This window comes from Mchenga conophoros, linkage group LG1 (assembly GCF_057382185.1).
Source record: "Mchenga conophoros isolate Kocher_MC1m ecotype Shallow Benthic linkage group LG1, M_conophoros_male_GT1.1, whole genome shotgun sequence".
Lineage (NCBI taxonomy): Eukaryota > Metazoa > Chordata > Actinopteri > Cichliformes > Cichlidae > Mchenga > Mchenga conophoros.
The window spans coordinates 40,671,682-40,691,665 of NC_140526.1; the positions used below are offsets into that span (position 1 = coordinate 40,671,682).

The 19,984-nt window shown below is 42.9% G+C and overlaps 1 protein-coding gene across 9 annotated transcripts in view; it reads left to right on the top strand.

The window, feature by feature from the left end:
- Nucleotides 1-19,984, top strand: part of herc1 (HECT and RLD domain containing E3 ubiquitin protein ligase family member 1) — a 91,245-nt gene that overhangs the window by 56,386 nt on the left and 14,875 nt on the right. For 6 of the 9 annotated variants that reach the window (XR_014892873.1, XM_085278413.1, XM_085278417.1 and 3 more), the window contains exons 43-69: nucleotides 47-302; nucleotides 2,676-2,797; nucleotides 2,898-3,124; nucleotides 3,443-3,711; nucleotides 3,902-3,954; nucleotides 4,052-4,252; nucleotides 4,708-4,882; nucleotides 5,184-5,451; nucleotides 7,145-7,358; nucleotides 7,790-8,049; nucleotides 8,143-8,270; nucleotides 8,685-8,821; nucleotides 9,822-10,022; nucleotides 10,111-10,241; nucleotides 10,377-10,594; nucleotides 10,723-10,843; nucleotides 10,981-11,130; nucleotides 11,333-11,434; nucleotides 11,534-11,707; nucleotides 11,932-12,231; nucleotides 12,318-12,383; nucleotides 14,402-14,527; nucleotides 14,651-14,789; nucleotides 14,986-15,167; nucleotides 16,527-16,682; nucleotides 17,230-17,352; nucleotides 17,456-17,558. Coding sequence is in view for 8 of the 9 variants with exons in the window: in XM_085278413.1 (XP_085134539.1) it covers nucleotides 47-302; nucleotides 2,676-2,797; nucleotides 2,898-3,124; nucleotides 3,443-3,711; nucleotides 3,902-3,954; nucleotides 4,052-4,252; nucleotides 4,708-4,882; nucleotides 5,184-5,451; nucleotides 7,145-7,358; nucleotides 7,790-8,049; nucleotides 8,143-8,270; nucleotides 8,685-8,821; nucleotides 9,822-10,022; nucleotides 10,111-10,241; nucleotides 10,377-10,594; nucleotides 10,723-10,843; nucleotides 10,981-11,130; nucleotides 11,333-11,434; nucleotides 11,534-11,707; nucleotides 11,932-12,231; nucleotides 12,318-12,383; nucleotides 14,402-14,527; nucleotides 14,651-14,789; nucleotides 14,986-15,167; nucleotides 16,527-16,682; nucleotides 17,230-17,352; nucleotides 17,456-17,558 (4,602 nt within the window). In the remaining variant the exon portion in view is untranslated. The remainder of the gene's footprint in view (nucleotides 1-46; nucleotides 303-2,675; nucleotides 2,798-2,897; nucleotides 3,125-3,442; nucleotides 3,712-3,901; nucleotides 3,955-4,051; nucleotides 4,253-4,707; nucleotides 4,883-5,183; nucleotides 5,452-7,144; nucleotides 7,359-7,789; nucleotides 8,050-8,142; nucleotides 8,271-8,684; nucleotides 8,822-9,821; nucleotides 10,023-10,110; nucleotides 10,242-10,376; nucleotides 10,595-10,722; nucleotides 10,844-10,980; nucleotides 11,131-11,332; nucleotides 11,435-11,533; nucleotides 11,708-11,931; nucleotides 12,232-12,317; nucleotides 12,384-14,401; nucleotides 14,528-14,650; nucleotides 14,790-14,985; nucleotides 15,168-16,526; nucleotides 16,683-17,229; nucleotides 17,353-17,455; nucleotides 17,559-19,984) is intronic. The other 3 variants (XM_085278444.1, XM_085278437.1, XM_085278425.1) reach the window with 2 other exon arrangements.

Consider the following 19,984-nt stretch of genomic DNA (forward strand, 5'->3'; position numbering starts at 1 on the left):
AGATTTCCCCTACAAATAGTCGACCTGTTATATGTTTTTATCCCAGGTGCTCGAGGAGAGGTAGATGCTCAGAACATCACCGTGCTAGCCATGTGGATGATCGAACATCCAGGAACGGAGGATGAGCACGATGAGCCCCACGCCAGAGGCGGCGGTGTCAGCGGTGAAGCCCCCGACTCGTCCTGTCCTGGTGCCACAGCAATCACTGGAGCCAAGTCTCTGGATAAAAACTCATATCTGTGCTCTCCCGGGGTCATAGCCAGTGCAGACACTTCCGAAGTGGAGGAAGGTTTCAGCGAAAGGTACAACAGGATGCTCATTGCTCGCAGCGTGTTGCATTTTAATTACAACAGTAATTAAGTAGAGTAGTAGTAGGATAAGTAATGTTTAAAAGTTGTGGTTAGAAGTTTACATACACTCATCATGGACATGTATGTCACAGTAACTGCTCTTATTCCAGGCGTCTTTAATGAATTAAAAAAAACTGGGTCCACAAATTTGAATTTATTTGGGATTTTCTCCAATCCACACAGGATCAAACATACATTCAACTGAGTCTTTTAACTAGTAGCCTATTCATTCCTTATTATTGATCATGATTGACAACTGATAGCTTCGCCCTTTCGATATAAAAATGGAAAAGTCCAAGGAACTCCGTGAAGATCTAAGAAATACTGATGGGATTTCTGGCTCTTTTTGGAGAACCGGCTCTTTCGGCTCCCAACCGGCTCTTTGGGTTATTTTGTTGCTTTAATTAATTTATTATTAACAATAATATAAAATTACGCACAAAAGGAATTACTAATGTAAAAAAAGAAAGTGGTTTTATTTATATATGTTTATATATAAATATATGTGGTGGCCCCTAGAGACAAAACACGTACAAACTCCAAAACACATTTCTAGCTTTAACTGAACTTCCAAAGCAGAGCTACTAGATCACTTAAATTACACAATTGATAGCATGTGTGTATTGTTTGTGTATTTATACACAAGCATTCATATATAGTCAAATAATTTAAAATTCATTTACCTGTTACTACCACACACCAAATCCGGTCGTTGGTACTTCCTGGCTTGTGTAGCCACTAAGTAACAAAAGCTCAACACTGCCCCCTAGCATCCTGGAGCACTTCTGTTGTGTTTTGTATGTGTTTTGGAGTTTGTACGTGTTTTGTCTGTAGGGGCCACCGTAACTATACTTTTATTTATTCACGCCACATAAAATGTAATAAATAAATCGTATAATAAAAAAACTATTCACATTTCAACTTTTAACTATTTAAATTTTCAGCTTTTTCCTTTTAAACCAATTTAAAGTGAAAAAACACAAAACAGGGCTCGCAAAATCGCTAGCCCGATGTCCCGGAGCTAGTGATATCTCCGGTCGGGTGACCAAAATCTATCTCAGCCCCGCCCGTCGGGTTATCATATAGCCCGACGGGCGAGGCTGAGAAATCGATTCAATTAAATGAACTGTTCTGTGAAGAACAGCGTCAAATATCCAATTATAATTAGGGCTGTGCGATATGACCAAAATCTCATTTATTGTCTCATGTCCCGACAGCGACATGTATCACAAAATTTTACATTTTCTGTAAATTCTGTGAATCTCGAGCAACTCAACTTGCGTGAAGTGTTTCCAGCTGGGCGTCGTGTAGCTGGAGTCGAGTGTTACATAAGTTGAAACGGCCGCAATTTTCTTTGTGAGTACTTATACACGGCCTGTTCTAAGGTTTATTTTTTAGCACCTGACGGCTCTTTTTAGCTTCTCGTCCGTAAACACTCTGCATGCTATTTCACATAATTCAGTTTATTTTGAAAAATCTCGACAGGATCTTCAGCTTTATTTTGAAAGGTTTATGCGGAAAATAATCAAACGGACGGCGGAGCCATGCGATGCTGTTACCGTCGTTGTTGCTAATGACAACGCATAAAAACAGGCGCTTGTCCGTCCGTAGTGTGGTTATATTAAATAGAAGAGAAAGAGAGAACTTTAAGAAATGAATACAGCCACTACAGTGTCCATCAGAACGATGACAAAATATTACCGTAAACAGTTTATTTTGAGACACCACGACAGACGTTTTCATATCATCATCCGATATATATCGTTATATCGAGCAGCCCTAGTTATAATCGTGTCAGAAAGTTGTCTATGGTCACCAAAAGCATCTGGTCTTGCTAAGGCTCATCTAACCAATATTAGTAATGCGTATGTATATATTTGAGGGAGTACGTTTCCTTTTAAACCTGTGTAGATGAGAGAAAATCCAAAGTAATTTCACATTTTTGCACCCAAGTGTTGTTGTTTTTTTTTTAATCATTAAAACTTAGCGTGATATTTATGGCCAAGCTGCTCTAAGTATTTAGAGCTCGCTCACATAGATGCATTTTCTCTTGTTTGAAACTTAAACTCACTGTTTAATTCAACTGACGACAAAAAATTCTGCTGTGTCTGAAGTTAGAGAATGTAGGTCTGTGGTGCTTTTACAACCCTCCCAATTGAGAAATGGAAAGTACTGAGAGTCACCCCAACACAGAACAGAGGTGCCCAGCCTACTTCCCTGACACAAGATGAGATGACGTGTTTATTGAGTGTGTTTCTTTTTCTGCAAAATGTCAGCTACTCTGCGACTATGAATACTCTAAAGTGTGTATACTTTGTCTTCTAGTCCTGAAGGTCTGGAGCAGGACAATGCATCTGCATCCAGCAGTGCCCCACTCAGAGGCCGCTCTGCTGCGGGCAGGAAACACCGCTTTGACCTGGCTGCACGCACACTGCTGGCTCGTGCTGGTGAGAATATTTCACAAGTGTATATCCTACCTTTCTTTACAAGACAGTGAACGTTTATCTTCCGCTCAGAAGCTCATGGGAAACGTTGATTCTTTTGTAGCTGGACTGTACCGCTCAGTGCAGGCCCACCACAGCCAGTCACGTCGGGAGGTCTCGTCCTTACAGCAGCAACAAGACCCAGGTGCACTCTATGACTTCAACCTGGATGAAGAGCTGGAGATGGACCTTGATGAGGAGACCATGGAGGCCATGTTTGGCCAAGACCTCGCTAGTGACACTGACATTCTGGGAATGTGGATCCCGGAGGTACTGGATTGGCCAACATGGGTGTGTGACTTTAGAGCTGCCATCACGGTTCTGCGGTTTCGCTTCATCACTTATTGCGTCGAGTAAACTTACATGCACGTTGAAATAAACCCATTTGTTTGGTTAAACATTACCCATGAAATCTTCCTGCATTAGGACTTTGCCCCTGAAACTTTAAATCATGCAACTAATGAAATTCATGTTTTGGATAACTCGATCTTTATTCTCAGTACTGATAACTGGCTGCTCATTCATATCTGTCAGAGGTTCAGATTAGATTGCATGAATGTGTATTGTTTCTCTAAAACATCTTCGTGTCTGTTGTACATCAACTCACAGCACGTGTGTGAGACAGACGATCGAGATGAAGTGGTAGTGTGCGAGCTGTGTGAGGCCAACGTGGCCAATTTCAATCAGCACATGAAGAAGAGCCACCCGGGCTGTGGGCGCAGCGCCAACCGGCAAGGCTACCGCAGCAACGGCTCCTACGTGGATGGCTGGTTCGGTGGGGAGTGTGGGAGTGGAAACCCCTACTATCTGCTGTGTGGCGGCTGCAGAGAGAAGTACTTGGCAATCAAAAGCAAAGCCAAAGTCCCCATTGTGGAAAGGTGTGCACTCCTGTGTGTGACAGCCGACAAAGCAACAGGAAGTTGATTAGATTTTTACACTTCTGCAATGAAATGATGTTTTAAATTAGGGGAAAAATCTATTGAAAAGCACGATAATAAAAAATATTTCTGCACTTATTTATATTATATTAGAATCTTTGTGTGATTTTATTTTGTGGTGTGACTTCAGATACAAGGGACAGGCTCCCGACCTTCTGGGAAAGCAAGACAGTGTTTATGAAGGTAACGCACGGTGACTGTGGATGTGATGCGTTGAACTGACACAACAGATTTAGAATTTTCCTTCAATTTTAAACTCTGTTGTCTTTCGGTCTTGCAGAGGATTGGGACATGCTGGACGTCGATGAAGATGAGAAGTTGACAGGGGAGGAGGAGTTTGAGCTTTTGGCTGGCCCTTTGGGTCTGAGCGAGCGCAGGATTGTCCCCGAGGCTGTCCAGTTTCTAGATAGTGACCCGTTGGGAGCCTCTATTGCCATGGTGACGGCAACCAACAGCATGGAGGAGACTTTACTACAGATAGGTTAGAAAACATCAGTAATTACCGTGTAGGGGATGTGTTCCTCTCCTGGGCAGCAAAGCAGTTCAGATCAATGAACCAGCTAAAATAGAACCAACATGTCCTGATATAAGGCCAAACTCTTTCCTTAAAAACTGTGTGGTGACTATGTGGATGATGCTAGGGTGAAGTGCAGGATTTTATTACAGACAGGTCTGCCGTTAAACACAAAATACTTTGCAGGGATCTAACCTGAGATACGAAGAAAAAAAACACACGAATTCACCATCAGATCAGATGTGAGGTCACAAAAATAACTGTGTCCACACCTTTTAATTTCAGTCTTCACATGAAAGTCGTTTTAATGCCATTAGAGCGTTTCGCCCTGGTACAGTCAAGCAAACTTGGCCCCTTATCTTTATAAGTTGGGTGTTTGTGACTGTAGTGGCAGTAAACTGAGTGTGTGTTTGTGTGTTCAGGCTGTCAGACCTCAGTGGACAAGAGTTCTTCTGGTAGGGTGACCCTCGGTGAGCAGGCAGCAGCCCTACAGAACCCCCATGACCGAGTGATGGCACTGAGGAGGGTGACCGCTGCAGCTCAGGTGCTGCTGGCCAGGACAATGGTGATGAGAGCCTTGTCCCTGCTATCCGTCAGGTAGCCTTTTGTATCTGCTGGAAATACTTTTTTAGCCTAAATAAGGTACACAAGCTTTTTTTAGAATTCAGAAATTCATTATGTTCCTGGGTGGGATTGTCAATAAATATGATATTATGTGAATAATCATGCCGTGAGAGTATTCATAATAACAACAGTACATCTATTTCAACCCTTTGGATGAGGTTGTGTATTCATAGATAAAATATTAATTTAAATATTTATGAATTGTGTTTGACAGGTAAACAGAAACCAGAACAATAAGTTAGTTTTTCTCTCTTCTCTCCTTCCACACATTCAGCGGATCAAGCTGCAGCCTCGCAGCAGGTCTAGAGTCCCTTGGTTTGACTGACATTAGGACTCTAGTCAGGCTGATGTGCCTGGCGGCAGCGGGCCGAGCTGGTCTTTCCACCAGTTCGTCCACAGGCCCAGGCCATGCTGAAAGGCCCCGTGGGGCCACCAAGACGAGCAAACCCATCTCCTGCCTGGCTTACCTCAGCACAGCAGTGGGCTGTCTTGCCTCCAACAGTCCCAATGCTGCCAAGCTGCTAGTTCAGTTGTGCACTCAGGTAAAGTATCATCACCCCAGTATCTCCCTGATGACTGATTTGATTTTCAGCTTAGATATTGAAAACACAGTCACTGGGTGATGAGATTCCCCAAATTTGTTCAGTCCAAAAGGAAAAGATTCCTTGTCAAACATACCATTACATCGAAGTTTTATTCTCTCAAATACTGTATGTGGAAATCTACACATGCAGTAACTGACAACTTGAACAGAACCCCTTTTTATCTTTAGGTACTTTGCTACCAGCAGCCTGTAGCACCTAATTTAATGTGATTTCTTTTATACGAGTCTGCAAAAAATGCCAAAGATGACATAGTTTGACATGGATAAAAAAGTCTTTTTTTTATGCTATATATATATATATATGTATGTATATATATATATATATATATATATATATATATATATATATATATATATATATATATATATATATATATATATAGGAGGTGAGAGGATGTGGAGGATGTGGAGGGTGAAGGTAACGGTGGTCCCCGTGGTAATCGGAGCACTAGGTGCGGTGACTCCCAAGATAGGCGAGTGGCTCCAGCAGATCCCGGGAACAACATCGGAGATCTCTGTCCAGAAGAGCGCAGTCCTGGGAACAGCTAAGATACTGCGCAGGACCCTCAAGCTCCCAGGCCTCTGGTAGAGGACCCGAGCTTGAAGGATAAACCGCCCGCAGGGGCGTGCTGGGTGTTTTTTTTTATATATGCTATATATATATATATATATATATATATATATATAGCATATAAGATAAGATAACCTTTATTAGTCCCACACGTGGGAAATTTGTTTTGTCACAGCAGGAAGTGGACAGTGCAAAAGTTATGACGCAAAAATTAGAATACAATACGAATAAATACAGTACACAGCTGTACAGAATAGAATAAAATAATATACTATATACAGTAGAATAAAATAGAATAAAAATATACAATAAGATCAAAATAGAATACGAATGCTATATACAACTGAGTAAAAATACAACGATGCCAGAAAAGATTATTGCACTTAGTGTTATTGCACATGTGTGGATGTGTGTGTTTGTTCAGTTAAAGTCTTGGTGTGGTGTGCAGTGTGTCCTTCAAAAATTGGAGTAAACTGAACTGTACCGGGAAGTCACAGCCTTAAGAAATAGGAAAAGTCCAGTAAAGACCTACAAAGAAAGAGATGGTGTGGTGTTCAGTTGATCCATCTGCTGTTTGCCAGTGCCTCATCAGAAATGGTCTCAGTGCAAAGGTGGCTGTCAGGAAGCCATCCTTGATCGCCAAAGAAGGGAAACTGGGAGAAAAGGTTAAGGTTTGCTAATTCATATGAGAACTGGTCTGAAAATCTAGAGCAACAGGTCTTATGAATCCACATTTTTGGTCATTATCAGTTTATACAGAGGTGGTGTGATAAAGTCCACAGAAAGTAAAGAAATGTATGTTGGGTTGATTACTTATTTATTTTAACAATGCTTTTTGACAATGAATAAATCTTATACTATAGGAAAGCCTGTTTATGTCTCATTAAAAGGTGCAACATTAGTAAGGAAATGCATTTGTAGGTTGAGCAGCAGGTGTGGGGTGCAGCTGTGACTTTTGCACAGATTTCATCAGACAGATTATCCACGTCTCCCCTTTCAGCTTTCTTGCACTTTAAAAATGTTGATTGATGTGATGCTTTTCCCCCCTTTTCTTATCCAGAACCTGATCTCTGCGGCTACAGGCATGAATCTGACAACGGTGGACGACCCCATCCAGAGAAAGTTCTTGCCCAGCTTTCTGCGTGGTGTGGCCGAGGAGAACAAGCTGGTCACGTCGCCTAACTTTGTGGTGACTCAGGCCCTTGTGGCCCTCCTGGCAGATAAAGGGGCCAGACTGAGACCTGCTTATGACAAGGCTGATATGGAGAAAAGAGGTTTGTAGACTCTGAGGAAAAGGCCGTTCCATGTCATTTCGTCTGTCATTGTTTCTCTCTTACTTCATGGAATTGATCTTGATTACCTTGAAGTTATATCTCATATTGGTATATTATGATGTTACTTTTTCTTAATATTTAAAGAAAAGTCATTTCAATGTGGTTTGTGTTCACATAAATATACTTTATACTCAGAAGAACAGTGATTCTGTGATGCTCTTATGTTCTTCTGCTTATTCTAAAATGTTCTTCCTGGTGCTGATACCAGTCATACACGTATTCGTTTAATTCATGTAGTAGTGACATAACTCATCTGCTTGTGCCAGTTTCTTCTGTATATTCACATTTTTTGTGCTTTTTGTGTCTTTTCATCGTTGCTCCTTCTTTCACTCACCGGGCATTCTTGTCACTTTGTGTTCCGTGTCGAGCAGGTCTAATTGCGCATTTGTATGCCCATCCTTCCCATAATCCTTCCGCTGTAGGCCCTCTGGAGCTGGCCAACGCTCTGGCAGCTTGTTGCCTGTCCTCACGGCTTTCCTCGCAGCATCGCCAGTGGGGTGCTCAGCAATTAGTTCGCACTCTGGCCGCCCACGACCGCGACAACAACCAGAACCGTCCGCAGACTTTTGCTGACATGGCAGGGGACCTGCGAAAGTGCTCCTTTATCAAACTAGAGGCTCACCAGAGCAGGGTCGGTAGTTTGGTCTTTCTCTGTATTATACAGTGAGGTTGTTTGCACCATTTCTGATTGGTAGTTAAAATAATCCTCCTCTTGTTGCTTCAGGTCATCACATGTGGTTGGTGCAGTAAGAAAGGCCTTTTGGCTACCAGTGGCAATGACGGGACGGTCAGAGTATGGAACGTAACCAAGAGCCAGTACACCCTCCAGCAGACCTGCGTCTTCAATAAGGAGTAAGGTTTTTTTTTAAGGATCCCACACAGCTAAACAGAGACATCTTGCTGTAATTGGTCCAGTTTGTATTTATTTCCCCCCAATAAATCTTTTTTCTCCATCAGAAACTCAGTTACCAGTTTGAGAATTAAGATGCCTTTTAACGATCCCTGTGGGACAAATGTTTTTGGTTCGTTTCTCAAGGAATCGAACCAACCTGACCTTTGGCAGTTTGCTGAGGCAGGTCCTGAAGGCTCCTGTCCCATGAGCCTCTTTCACAGAATCACACATCATTCCTTACAAAAGAAAAAAATAGTTTTCATCATTGTATAAAGTTCTTTTAGATGAGACTTTAAATAAGTTTGAGTGCTCCCAAAGGTGTCAGATACTTCAATACAGTTCTAACTTTGTTTTTTTATCTTATCTTTCACTAGTGACGACTCTTTGGAGGAGGGAATGTCTGGTTTGGGGTCTCCCAGCGATCCTTGCCTGTCACCTCTTGCATGGAGTGTCACTGGAAAGTATCTCGCCTCTGCCATGGAGAAAATGGTCAACATCTGGCAAGTTAATGGTAAAGAGTTCATTTTGTCCAGTCTTCTCTGGGGGTTATTGAATATGTTAATGATGAGCTTCACTGAGTTTTGCAGGACTTGTTTCACTATAATCTGTGGCTCACCTCGTATCACTGGTGACGGAGGCCTGCAGCATATGAATGAGAGGTCTTCTATTAAAAATAAAACTGAATGGTCACCGGATGTGTTCCAGGCATCATTTTCTGCCCCTCACCATACACCTGGCTTTGTGAACCATCTGTCCAGAGCTGTTACTGGGGTTAATAGAAGGTGTAATCACTTTCACCTGGTTTGGTGTTAATGAATTATCAGCAGGTACACTAGAAGGGCAACAATGAGACAAACCCCCGAAAAAAGGAATGTAAATCCAACTATTTTCACGGTTGTTGTGGTCGTGATAATTTTGTGAGGCCACATCGAAAAGGCTCGGATGAGCTTTCCAAAGTTCTACAAGTTGTGCCTCCATCGCTTGTGTCCAGATCACACGCTGCACAGCCGTGCTGCTCCGTCTTTATCACCGACGTTTATGTGTTTGCGCGTGAGCAGTGTGAGAAGCTGCGGTGACACCCTGAGGTGTTAATCGCTTCTCGTTACCCCACGTATACTACACGACGCACGATGAAGGCCAAAATCGGGCCGATCGCCAAAACGGTCGCACGACTCAAAAATCGGCTCAAAATGGGCCAAAAATCGCACAGTGTGAGCCCAGCATTAAAGAAGTTGATACATTGTGGCAACAAAGTCATCATCCATCTCACAGTGAATCTGCAGGGAAGAACAGAAACGACAGCTCACTCCAAGACTGCAGTGTTGGAGTTTGTCCAACTGTATAAGCAGGAAGCTCTCATGTTCCTTCACAGACAGCTGAAAGACATCAGAACCACTATATAAAATACCTAAAAGGAACATTAAAACCAAGTATACTTGGGCATTTGTCAATATAAGTATGATATATCTTATACAAAATGTCATCATGGATCTGCTTTCATTGTCTCCAAGGTGGCAAAGGGCTTTTGGATGTGCAGCCTCACTGGGTGTCTGCACTAACTTGGCCTGAAGAGGAAGCAGAGTCCTTGTGGTGTGGGGAGCCCAAAGACATGCTGCTGGTGGGTCGAATGGATGGATCACTGGGCCTCATCGAGGTGCTGGACTCTTCTGGTATGCACCGCACAGAGCTGGAACACTGCTACAGGAAAGACGGTATGAGAGTTTTATTTCAGGTTCAACCACATCTTTGATATTTACTTGTGTAACTGAAAGAAAAACCGAAGGTTTTTTTCTCCTTTAGTGGCAATAATGCACATTGCCTGGTACAGTGAAGACAAGCCTTTTGCCGTTGGCTACGCAGATGGAAAGCTGCTGATTGGATCCAAAGAACCTTTGGATAAAGGAGCCATTGTTGTCATTGATGCGCACAAGGTGGAGTAATTTTATCATTCTGTTTATGTTGTGATTCTTTCATTTAAATTTCAAAAAGAGCGAGCTGTTTTACTGTCAGCTAGATGGATTAGATGGACATTTATAGCTGACAATGATTCCAAATCTTTTTGTCAGGAGTCGATCAGCAGCATGAAGTGGAGTCCAACGGGTCAGATCCTGCTGACGTGTGCTAAAGAGGAGACTGTGAAACTGTGGGCCAATCCAGACTCCTGCTCTGACACGGGCTCTGGCTGGCACTGCCTACAGAGCCTTAGACACCCCTCCTTGGTTAATGGTGTGGCCTGGTGCAGCTTGCCTGGATGCAGTCCGAAGCCCCTCAGCATGTTCGCCGTGTACGTTGACCTTGAATGCGCCCTCTGTTTTGGGTTTTGTGATTTCACTTCTGCCGTTTTTGTTGTTTCTCCACACAAAATGATTATTTTGAGGAAAAAAAGTTGTTATGGGTCATTATGCTTTTCAGATGCTGCCAGAATGGTCTGGTCTCTGTCTGGACTGTTCCTCAAGACATTTCAAACTTCACAGACTCCTGTTCCTCTGATTCAGAAGGATGGTGGGAGAATGAAGCCAAACCCAAGTTAATGGTATTTGTGTGTTTTAACTTCTACTGTAAAAGCACTTTAGCCAAAGTCATCCAGTAGCAGCTGAGTTTCTTTTGCTTTATTTTTGAGCAATAAGTTAATGTGTTGTTCAACCTCAATGTGCTATCATTGATGTGCAGCAGTCCACCCGATGGTCAGAAGATGGAGCAGTTTGTGTGTTCCAGCTAAAGGGCCACATCACTCCAGTAAGAACACTGGCTTTCAGTCCTGATGGTCTGGCCCTGGCATCTGGAGGAGTGGGAGGCCTCATGAACATCTGGTCCCTGCGGGTAAGAAACATACATATACACACAGATGGAAATGAAGGCACATAGTTCATATGTAAATACTGTAAGTACACACACAGATGACTGGAAATATGTAGATGGAAAGAACACATGACACTTAATTACACTGGTGAATGAAGCTGCTGTTTATAGTGACACTGTGTGTGTGTGTGTGTGTGTGTGTGTGTGTGTCCATTTCCAACAGGATGGCTCAGTACTCCAGACCGTGGTAGCTGGGTCAGGGGCTGTCCAGAACATTGTCTGGGTCTCAGATGTGGGCGTGGCCGTCTGCTCCAACAGGTCAAAGGCAAGTTGTCTCATTTGACTCCATTGTCTCCGTCATTTTGTATGATTGTATTTGTCCTCAGTTAAGTTTCATTTGCCTTTTGTATGGCTTGATTTCCAGGATGTGTTGGTTGTGAACTGCTCCAAAGAGTTCATGGCATCTAACCATGTGCTGGCCACCTGCCGCACGGCTTTGAAGAAGCAAGGTGTGGTCGGCCTCAACTTGGCACCCTGCATGAGAGCTTTCCTGGAGAGACTGCCTGTCATGTTGCAGGAGCAGTATGCCTATGAGAAGGTAAAGGGAGATATGATATAGCCCCTACTAGAAGTCAGAGTTTGTACTAGATGATTATATCACCATGTTTCTTTCTTGGGCTGAAAAAACCTTCTTCTTCAGCTCTATTTGTGTTGGAGAACTCTGAGAAAAAAATAAAAGCCAATCCAAGCAAACTTGCACTATTCATGACAGATTAATAGTATTTGACACTAATAATGTCTCTTTTTGCTCTCTACTTCCAGCCCCATGTTGTATGCGGGGAGCAGCTTGTCCACAGCCCGTACATGCAGTGCCTTGCCTCTCTGGCTGTAGGTCTCCATCTGGACCAGCTTCTGTGCCGTCCCCCTGTGCCGCCCCACCTTCGACACTGCCCACCTGAGTCTGGCATCGCTGTATGGAGCGCCAGCGAGTGGGCATGGTTGGACTGTTTCTCCACCACAGTAAAGGCGGCAGAGGCTCTTGCTCGAGGTGCAGCCTTCCCCGAGTCCTTCTCCGTTCCTGACCTGGAACCCGTGCCTAAAGATGAAATGGCTCTGCTCCTGGTGAGCAAAGCTGATTAAACTGTAATTTAGAATGTAATCAAAACCTGTGCAGCTCATAACAGCAGCCTTTGCTTTTATTTCTACAGGACAACAGTAAATGGTCAGCTAGTATGGATGAACAGATCATGTCATGGGCCACCTGCAGGCCAGAGGTAACTTTGACAGTTTAGGTGAAATAAATGGCCCCCCTCCCGGGGGTACTGCTTTATACGCTTTATACTGCTGTTGCAGTATGTAGTAATGGCAGAGAAATCATTTCAAGTTTAGCTGCTTATTTTCATATGATTTTTCTGATTTTAGGTAGGATTTTTAGAAATGTTTAAGAGGAAGATTAAATTGTTTCATTACAGAAGGTTAAAATACATATTAGAATACAATAATGAACAAATATAACACAAAAGCTAACACATGTAAATGGATTAATTAGTACAGAAGAAGAACATTATGAGAAGTTATTTTGGATGATGTGTTTGGCTTCTCATCCAGTGCTTACACTGCTCTGCCTCTCTTGAGCTTCACCTCGATAACTCTGCTCCTTAGATTTGAACCAAATTCATTTCCCTCTCTATTGTCTCAGATTTGTTCTCCACACTCTGAACTCTCCGCTCAGTTCAGCTACAGCTCCCCCAATACTCAGAGCAGCCAGCAGTCCACCCAGTCACGCACCGCAGTCACACACCGCAGTCACACACCGCAGTCACGCACCGCAGTCACACACCGCAGTCACACACCGCAGTCACGCACCGCAGTCACGCACCGCAGTCACGCACTGCCTCTGCCTTGTTGTTCCAAAAAGTGATTTCAAATGTTTGTATAGTTTTTATGTCTTTACCTATACTGATAAATAATGTGGAGTCAGCAGGAGTTACAGGGGGAGATAAAGTACAACACGTTTTGCAAGTATCTTTATGATTGCAGTATTGCACCTACTCTATCTTCTGCATTATAATCAGTACTTATGGTTTTGTTTACAGCTAAAGTATCTTTATAGAACTGTTATGTTTGTTTCTGCTGCTATAGATTATATAAAAGTCACTTTGCCCAAAACCGATTGCAGAGTTTACCTTGCGATGGGGATATGATCAAAATGAGCTGATGGCAATCAAGAGATATTTAACAGATTTTAGACCAAGTCATTTACAATAGTTTAAATTGTTGAAATCACTTTTTGGTGTGACCCGTTCAGCCCTCCCTTTTTTATCCAACTACAGTCCTCTAAATCAGCGAACCCCAACCCCCGGGCCTCGGACCGGTACCGGTCCGTGAGTCGTTTGGTGCCGGGCCGCGAGAGTTGAGGCTCAGGTGTGAAATGTATAGTTTTCAGGGTTTTTATCGGTTTTCAGCGTTATTTTGTTATCGTTTTTATCGTTTACTCGGTTTTCCTGGGTCTGTTCACGTGTGTTATGAATAAATTTTCTTACCGGTACTAGTTTTATTCTGTTGTATTTATCCGCGACACCTTAAAGGCCGGTCCATGAAAATATTGTCGGGCATAAACCGGTCCGTGGTGCAAAAAAGGTTGGGGACCGCTGCTCTAAATATCTATTTATTTAGGTACAAGTGATCATAGCTTTGTTTTTTTAGCCCTCGGCGTAAAAGGCTGATGCAGTACTGCTGTCACGCTGCCGAGCAGGCAGGGAAGCAACGTGGAAGTAATGTAGTAATGTAGGAGTTTGAAACTGAAACCATAGGTGTCTACTAAAAATCTTAGATGAATTAGAATTTCAGTGAAGTTCTTGAACCTCAAGATCAAGGTCAGAGGTCAAGTTTTCTGAAATTCTGGTAACTTGACAACAAGGCAACATAGGATGTTGAAATTGATACCTCAGGTTCATCTGCTGCTAATACCTCTGACTGCAGAAAGAGAGCAAGAGGTCATTGTGAAACAGTAAGACAGTCACAGAATATTTGCTCTGCATTTTTGGGTAAAATGGTGTAAAAAGTGTCTCAATCAGCCAAAATCACAACATTAACAACAGTGAGCTTAACTGAAGGGTGATGGCAAGTAAGAGGGATGTCAGGCCAGGTGAGAAGGTGGATATTTCCACACAACAAACACGTTTCTTGATCTCAAAAATTAACAACCAAATCCTTACCTCATGATTTAATATCACATCTAGTTTCAACCCGATTCTTTTCTTCCATTTTTCATGTTTGGGTTCATGATCAGGACTGGCACCTCGGAGGGAAATGCGACGTGTTTCTGTGGGGTGCAGGGCGACACGGTCAGCTAGCAGAGGCTGGAAGAAATATCCTCGTTCCAACCATTGCCCCTTCCTTCTCTCAGGCACAGCAGGTACAGAGACATAAACTACTGGACATATTGTTTTTTGAACTTTGTTTCTATAATTAAAACAGCAGCGTGAGCTGTATTTTATTTCTACCTGTGATTACTCGTTCACATTCTCGTTTCTTGTAGGTGGTGTGTGGGCAGAATTGCACCTTTGTGATCCAGCCCAACGGCACCGTATTGGCCTGTGGAGAGGGGAGCTATGGCCGCCTGGGACAAGGCAACTCAGATGACCTGCATGTCCTTACTGTCATCTCAGCTCTTCAAGGTGACATGACAACACCTGTACACAACCAAAAGTAACAAACACACAGGCACAAAGCCAGCTGAATGTAGCAGAACGCTTAACGGCTAAAAGGCAAATTATTTGTGGTAGCTGGTGTGCACGAAATATAGAGCTAAAAGAACATTTGGTCAGCGGATTGGTGGCATAAACCCTGTCATGTGCTTTTCGTTCTTACCAGGTTTTGTTGTGACCCAGTTGGTTACATCTTGTGGCAGTGATGGTCACTCCATGGCTCTGACAGAGAGCGGCGAGGTGTTCAGCTGGGGAGACGGTGACTACGGCAAGCTTGGACATGGAAACAGTGACCGCCAGCGACGACCCCGACAGATTGAGGCACTGCAAGGAGAGGAGGTGGTCCAGGTAAGTCTCCACCCTCCTTAAAAATATATTTCATTTAGTGCTGTCAGCGTTAATCTCGTTAAAATGACATTAAAGCCATGACTGCATTAACGGTTATGGGGGGGGGAATGCGCGGCATTAATACGTTAGCGCAGTTAGCTAATCAATGCGTTAGTGCCGTGCAGACCCTCGCACGGGGCGATCTGTGTTAACTCGCTAACAGAGATTTACAGTGTTAATGCGGTTATGGTATTAACGTCATTTTAACAAGATTAATGCTGACAGCACTAATTTTATTCAATTCCACAGTACCCAAAAAAATCATGCAGGATATGTACAGAGGGCTGAATTCAGACAATGATGTGACCGGGTATACATTTTATTGGTACTCACTAGTTTGTAAGGTCTGCCTTATAAATATAAGTAAATATGTATACTGTATATATCACATGTATCTAAATGTATCAACAAAATGGAGTTAAATTGAATAGTTTGTGTATCCATGTGCTGTGGGATGTCCTCCAAGATCTGTACCAGGGCATGACTGAGCTCTTGGAGAGACAACCTGAGGTTCAGATAGACTAAAACACAATATCTCAGAGGTGTAATACTGGATTTAGGTTATGCGAGCGTGGGGGCCAGTCAATGGCAGTTCATCCTCTGGGAACAGCCTGCTCTCTCATACTGTCTGCACATGAGACCTGACATCATCATGCACCCAGAGGAACCAGGACCCACCACACTAAAAAGTCCCCTCTTCATCTGTCAGTGGCTTCCACCTATGAAGCTGGGATGTTCTCAAAGCGCTGTATACAACATGCCTCATTCTCCCCATTCACACCCACTCCTAGAAGCACTTCTAAACTCAAGTGCAAACTAACCAACATTCACACACCGATGAACGCATCGGAGGGCAACTTGGGGTTAGTATCTTGCCCAAGGATATTTGGCACGAACCACCAACCTTCCACTCCGTAGCTGATCTGCTCTACCACCTGAGCCACAGCCACCCTGTTGTTGATTTTATTAACACAAAAACATCCTCTGTGCTACTTAACTGATCAGTATTCCAGATGTTGTACTCTGGCTAGAGTCTCCTTAAGAAGTGTTCTTTTAATCTTTTTTGAGCGGTGTACAGTGTAATTCTGTGGGAATCAATAAAACATGTTTGCCTACTTTGAGCCAAAAATAAGTTTTTTCTCTTGAAGGTTAGACTTCCAACACTATCTTTGCTGTTGCAGAATTCTGTCATATATCTATTAAGGTTTCTCTGGGTCACGCTTCTCCTCCATATTCTGCACACCTTTATTGGGGTTAACAAGAACATCATAGAGATAGGCAGTTTCAGTTACAATGCTCTGTGCTTTCTTCACTCTTTAGATGTCTTGCGGGTTCAAACATTCGGCCGTAGTCACAGCTGATGGGAAGCTTTTCACTTTTGGTAATGGTGATTATGGAAGACTAGGGCTGGGGAACACCTCAAACAAGAAGCTGCCAGAGAAGGTCACTGCTCTGGAGGGCTACCATGTAGGACAGGTAAGACGTTCATTACTGTTACAGTTGGTGTCTGTGAAATGCTTGGATACGCGGCACATTCAGAGGATTTCTGTACTGTTACACTGTTACTGTTTTCTATACTGGAGAACAATATGAAGACATCAGTCGTCATGTGTCCACTGGTGCTATATGCTGATTGTGGACATTCAAAAAACACTGTGAAATAAATATTTCAGTGGTTCTTATATAGAGCTTTTCTACTCTGCCTGGGCACTCAAAGAGCTCATACGAGCACATGCTTTCTGTTTAACACTCACACGTTTACACACAGTGTTGTGCCCAAAGGGTATTTGGCATACAGACTGGAGCCGATCAAGCTACCAACCTTCCAACCCCATCAGCTAATTTTTTAAGGTTTTTGCAGTAATATGATTGTGCTCTAGGTGTTGTGACATTTTGGCAGATTATTTCTGGTTGCTGGAACTACTTTGGGGCAGTTTTGAGTTCTAATTGTTTTGATTATTTTCAGTTGTCCAGCCTTATCTTAGCTATTGATAGTTGGTGTTGTCGTGTGCTCCCTCCTCAGGTGGCTTGTGGTTTGAACCACACTTTAGTTGTCTCTGCTGATGGAATGATGGTTTGGGCCTTTGGCGATGGAGACTACGGGAAACTGGGACTTGGGAATTCCACAGCCAAGTCCTCACCTCAGGTACCTGCTGCATTGTGATGCCTGATCAATGAACTGAAGTTAATCTGTTGGCCTATCAAACAGTGAAACTGTTTGTGACCCTGACCTGTTTTGAAATCCTTAGAAAGTGGACGTGCTGTGTGGGATTGGTATAAAAAAAGTAGCCTGTGGAACTCAGTTTTCCGTGGCTTTAACCAAAGATGGCAAGGTTTTCACGTTTGGCCAAGGTAAGCTTAGCTTATTCCAGGTTTAAAAACAAAGTTAATCTATAACTGCCTTAAATCTGCATTCTTGTTAAAGGCCAGTCTGTAGGCAAATGTTCTTATAGCTCACTTGATCAACGACTTCATAAAACATTTTGCTGAGGAGTTTGAGTTCTCAGTCTTTCTCTCACCCACGTTGGGATCTTAAAGACAGACCTAGCTGCCATGTAGAGCTGCCACAAACGATTATTTTTGCGATTAGTCGACTAATCAGATCATCATCGTTCAGCTTATTGCACCAGCAGCATCTGCTCCTATATAACTATCATTAGCTTACAGCTTTAAGTGTTTAAGGTCTGTGCTAACTAACAATAAAGACAAGATGGTAGTTTATTAAATTTTAATGACATTTGCAGATTGTTTCGGTGAAGTTTAATAAACTCCTTGCTATCTAAAATATAACAGGACACCGGAGTAAATTCTTGAGCATCTCACACTTCTGATAATCAGTTGTCTGCTTGACGTTTATTCAGCTGTGTAAAAACTATAACTTTAATCTCAGCCAAACTGATTTACTCAGGAACAAATAAAACACTGAAAAAAGCCAAACAATAACATTTTAAGTTATCTAAGTGACTCATATATATTTAACCTGAGTAGCGAAAGACGGAGGTGGGTTTGAAAACGATTTGCCGGGAGTCCGGTGTTCTCACGGCTCTAGTTAGCCTAGCCCCCGGCTAGCTAACGAGCTAGTGGGTAACAGACGTCTCCGAAAACGTCGGAGCGCTTTTGAAAATATGTGGTGTCTTGATAAACTGAGCCGATATTTGAGGTTTACACAGCTACATTCTCGCCTGAAAATATGTTAAACGTTTATTTTGTGACCCAGAAAGAATAATAAGAGTAAAGTTAAAACTAACTAGCTGCCGCCATTGTTGGAAACTGAGCTGGGCCGCGCTATGAATTCTGGGACACAGCTTCTTCTTCTTCGGGGTTTAACGGCAGCTGGCATCCTTGTACATGCAGTGCTGCCATCTTCTGTTTCAGTCCGTTATTACACTCTTAAATCCTGCTACTTATTCCTGCGTCTTTTGACAAAGCTTCAAACGACGCGTCGACTATTAAATCAGTCGTCGACGTAATCGTGACTAGTCGACTAATCGTGGCAGCCCTACTGCCATGTCGCCCATATTAGCTAATACCTGGGCTTTTATTTTTATTTAATTTTTATTTGAGACTCCCTTTCTTACGGAGCCCCCCAGGGGACATGGGAGAAAAAAAAATTAGGGAGGAAAAAAAAAAAAATTAGGGAGGAAAAAAAAAATTAAGACGGACTTTTGCGAGATCTCGCAATAAGTATTGCGAGATCTCGCAAAAGTTTTAGCCGCATTCTTCGGAGGCCGCCAGCTCGAAGCCGACCGGGAGGTCGAGGCACAATGTGCCGGGAAAGCGGTGTTCCTCCCGGCTGTAGTAGGTCTCGACCTCCCGTTAGCTTCGAGCTAGTGGGTGTCAGATCTCCAAAAACGTCGGAGCTCTTTTGCAAATATGTGATGTCTTGTAAACCGAGCAGGTATCTGACGTTTACACAACTACATTCACGCCTCAAAATATCTTAAAAGTGTATTTTGTGACCCAGAAAGAGTAATATTACAACTAAGTAGCTGCCGCCATTGTTGGAGTTTTGCGAGATCTCGCAATACTTTTGCGAGATCTCGCAATACTTTTGCGAGATCTCGCAAAAGTCCGTCTTAAGTTTTTTTTTCCTCCCTAATTTTTTTTTTTTCCTCCCTAATTTTTTTTTCTCCCATGTCCCCTGGGGGGCTCCGTACTTTCTCATTACATGATCTGTTTCAGACAAGCATACTAAAATGGTGAAACTTGTCCAAGATTTACAAAATCACATAAAAAATTCCCAGTGACAGATTCATAAAGTCGTTTATAGATCTTTTAAACTCTGCAAGCGATGCCATCTGAGAGAGCTCCGCTGTAATGTGGTCCATGATGACAGGGCAGGAAATGAGAAGGCCTTTTTTCCAAGCTCTGCACAAACTGATGGAACAGTGAATAGAATGGAAAACCAGAAAATGATTTATAGATATACCAATCAGCCAAAGAATGTTGATGTGTTAAAGGTTTACAGCCAGTTAGGTATCTTAATGCCTCATGATAAACTGAGAGTGAGCAGGAGGGCTGATGAACGATACCTTAAACCCGGAGGGTGGCAGCAGGAGAGAAATCATCTGTTTGTGAAAAAGTACCCCAACTTCAGCCTCAGTTTCTTTAACAGGTGGTCAGTATGTGACTTAAAAGATTGTCATTGGTCACAGTATTTAAGTATTTGCAGAAGCCCACAGGTTTCTTAGTACTGTCTTTCTATTGTTTAGAGCAGGGGTGTCAAACTCAAACACACAGTGGGCCAAGATTCAAAACTGGAACAAAGTCGCGGGCTG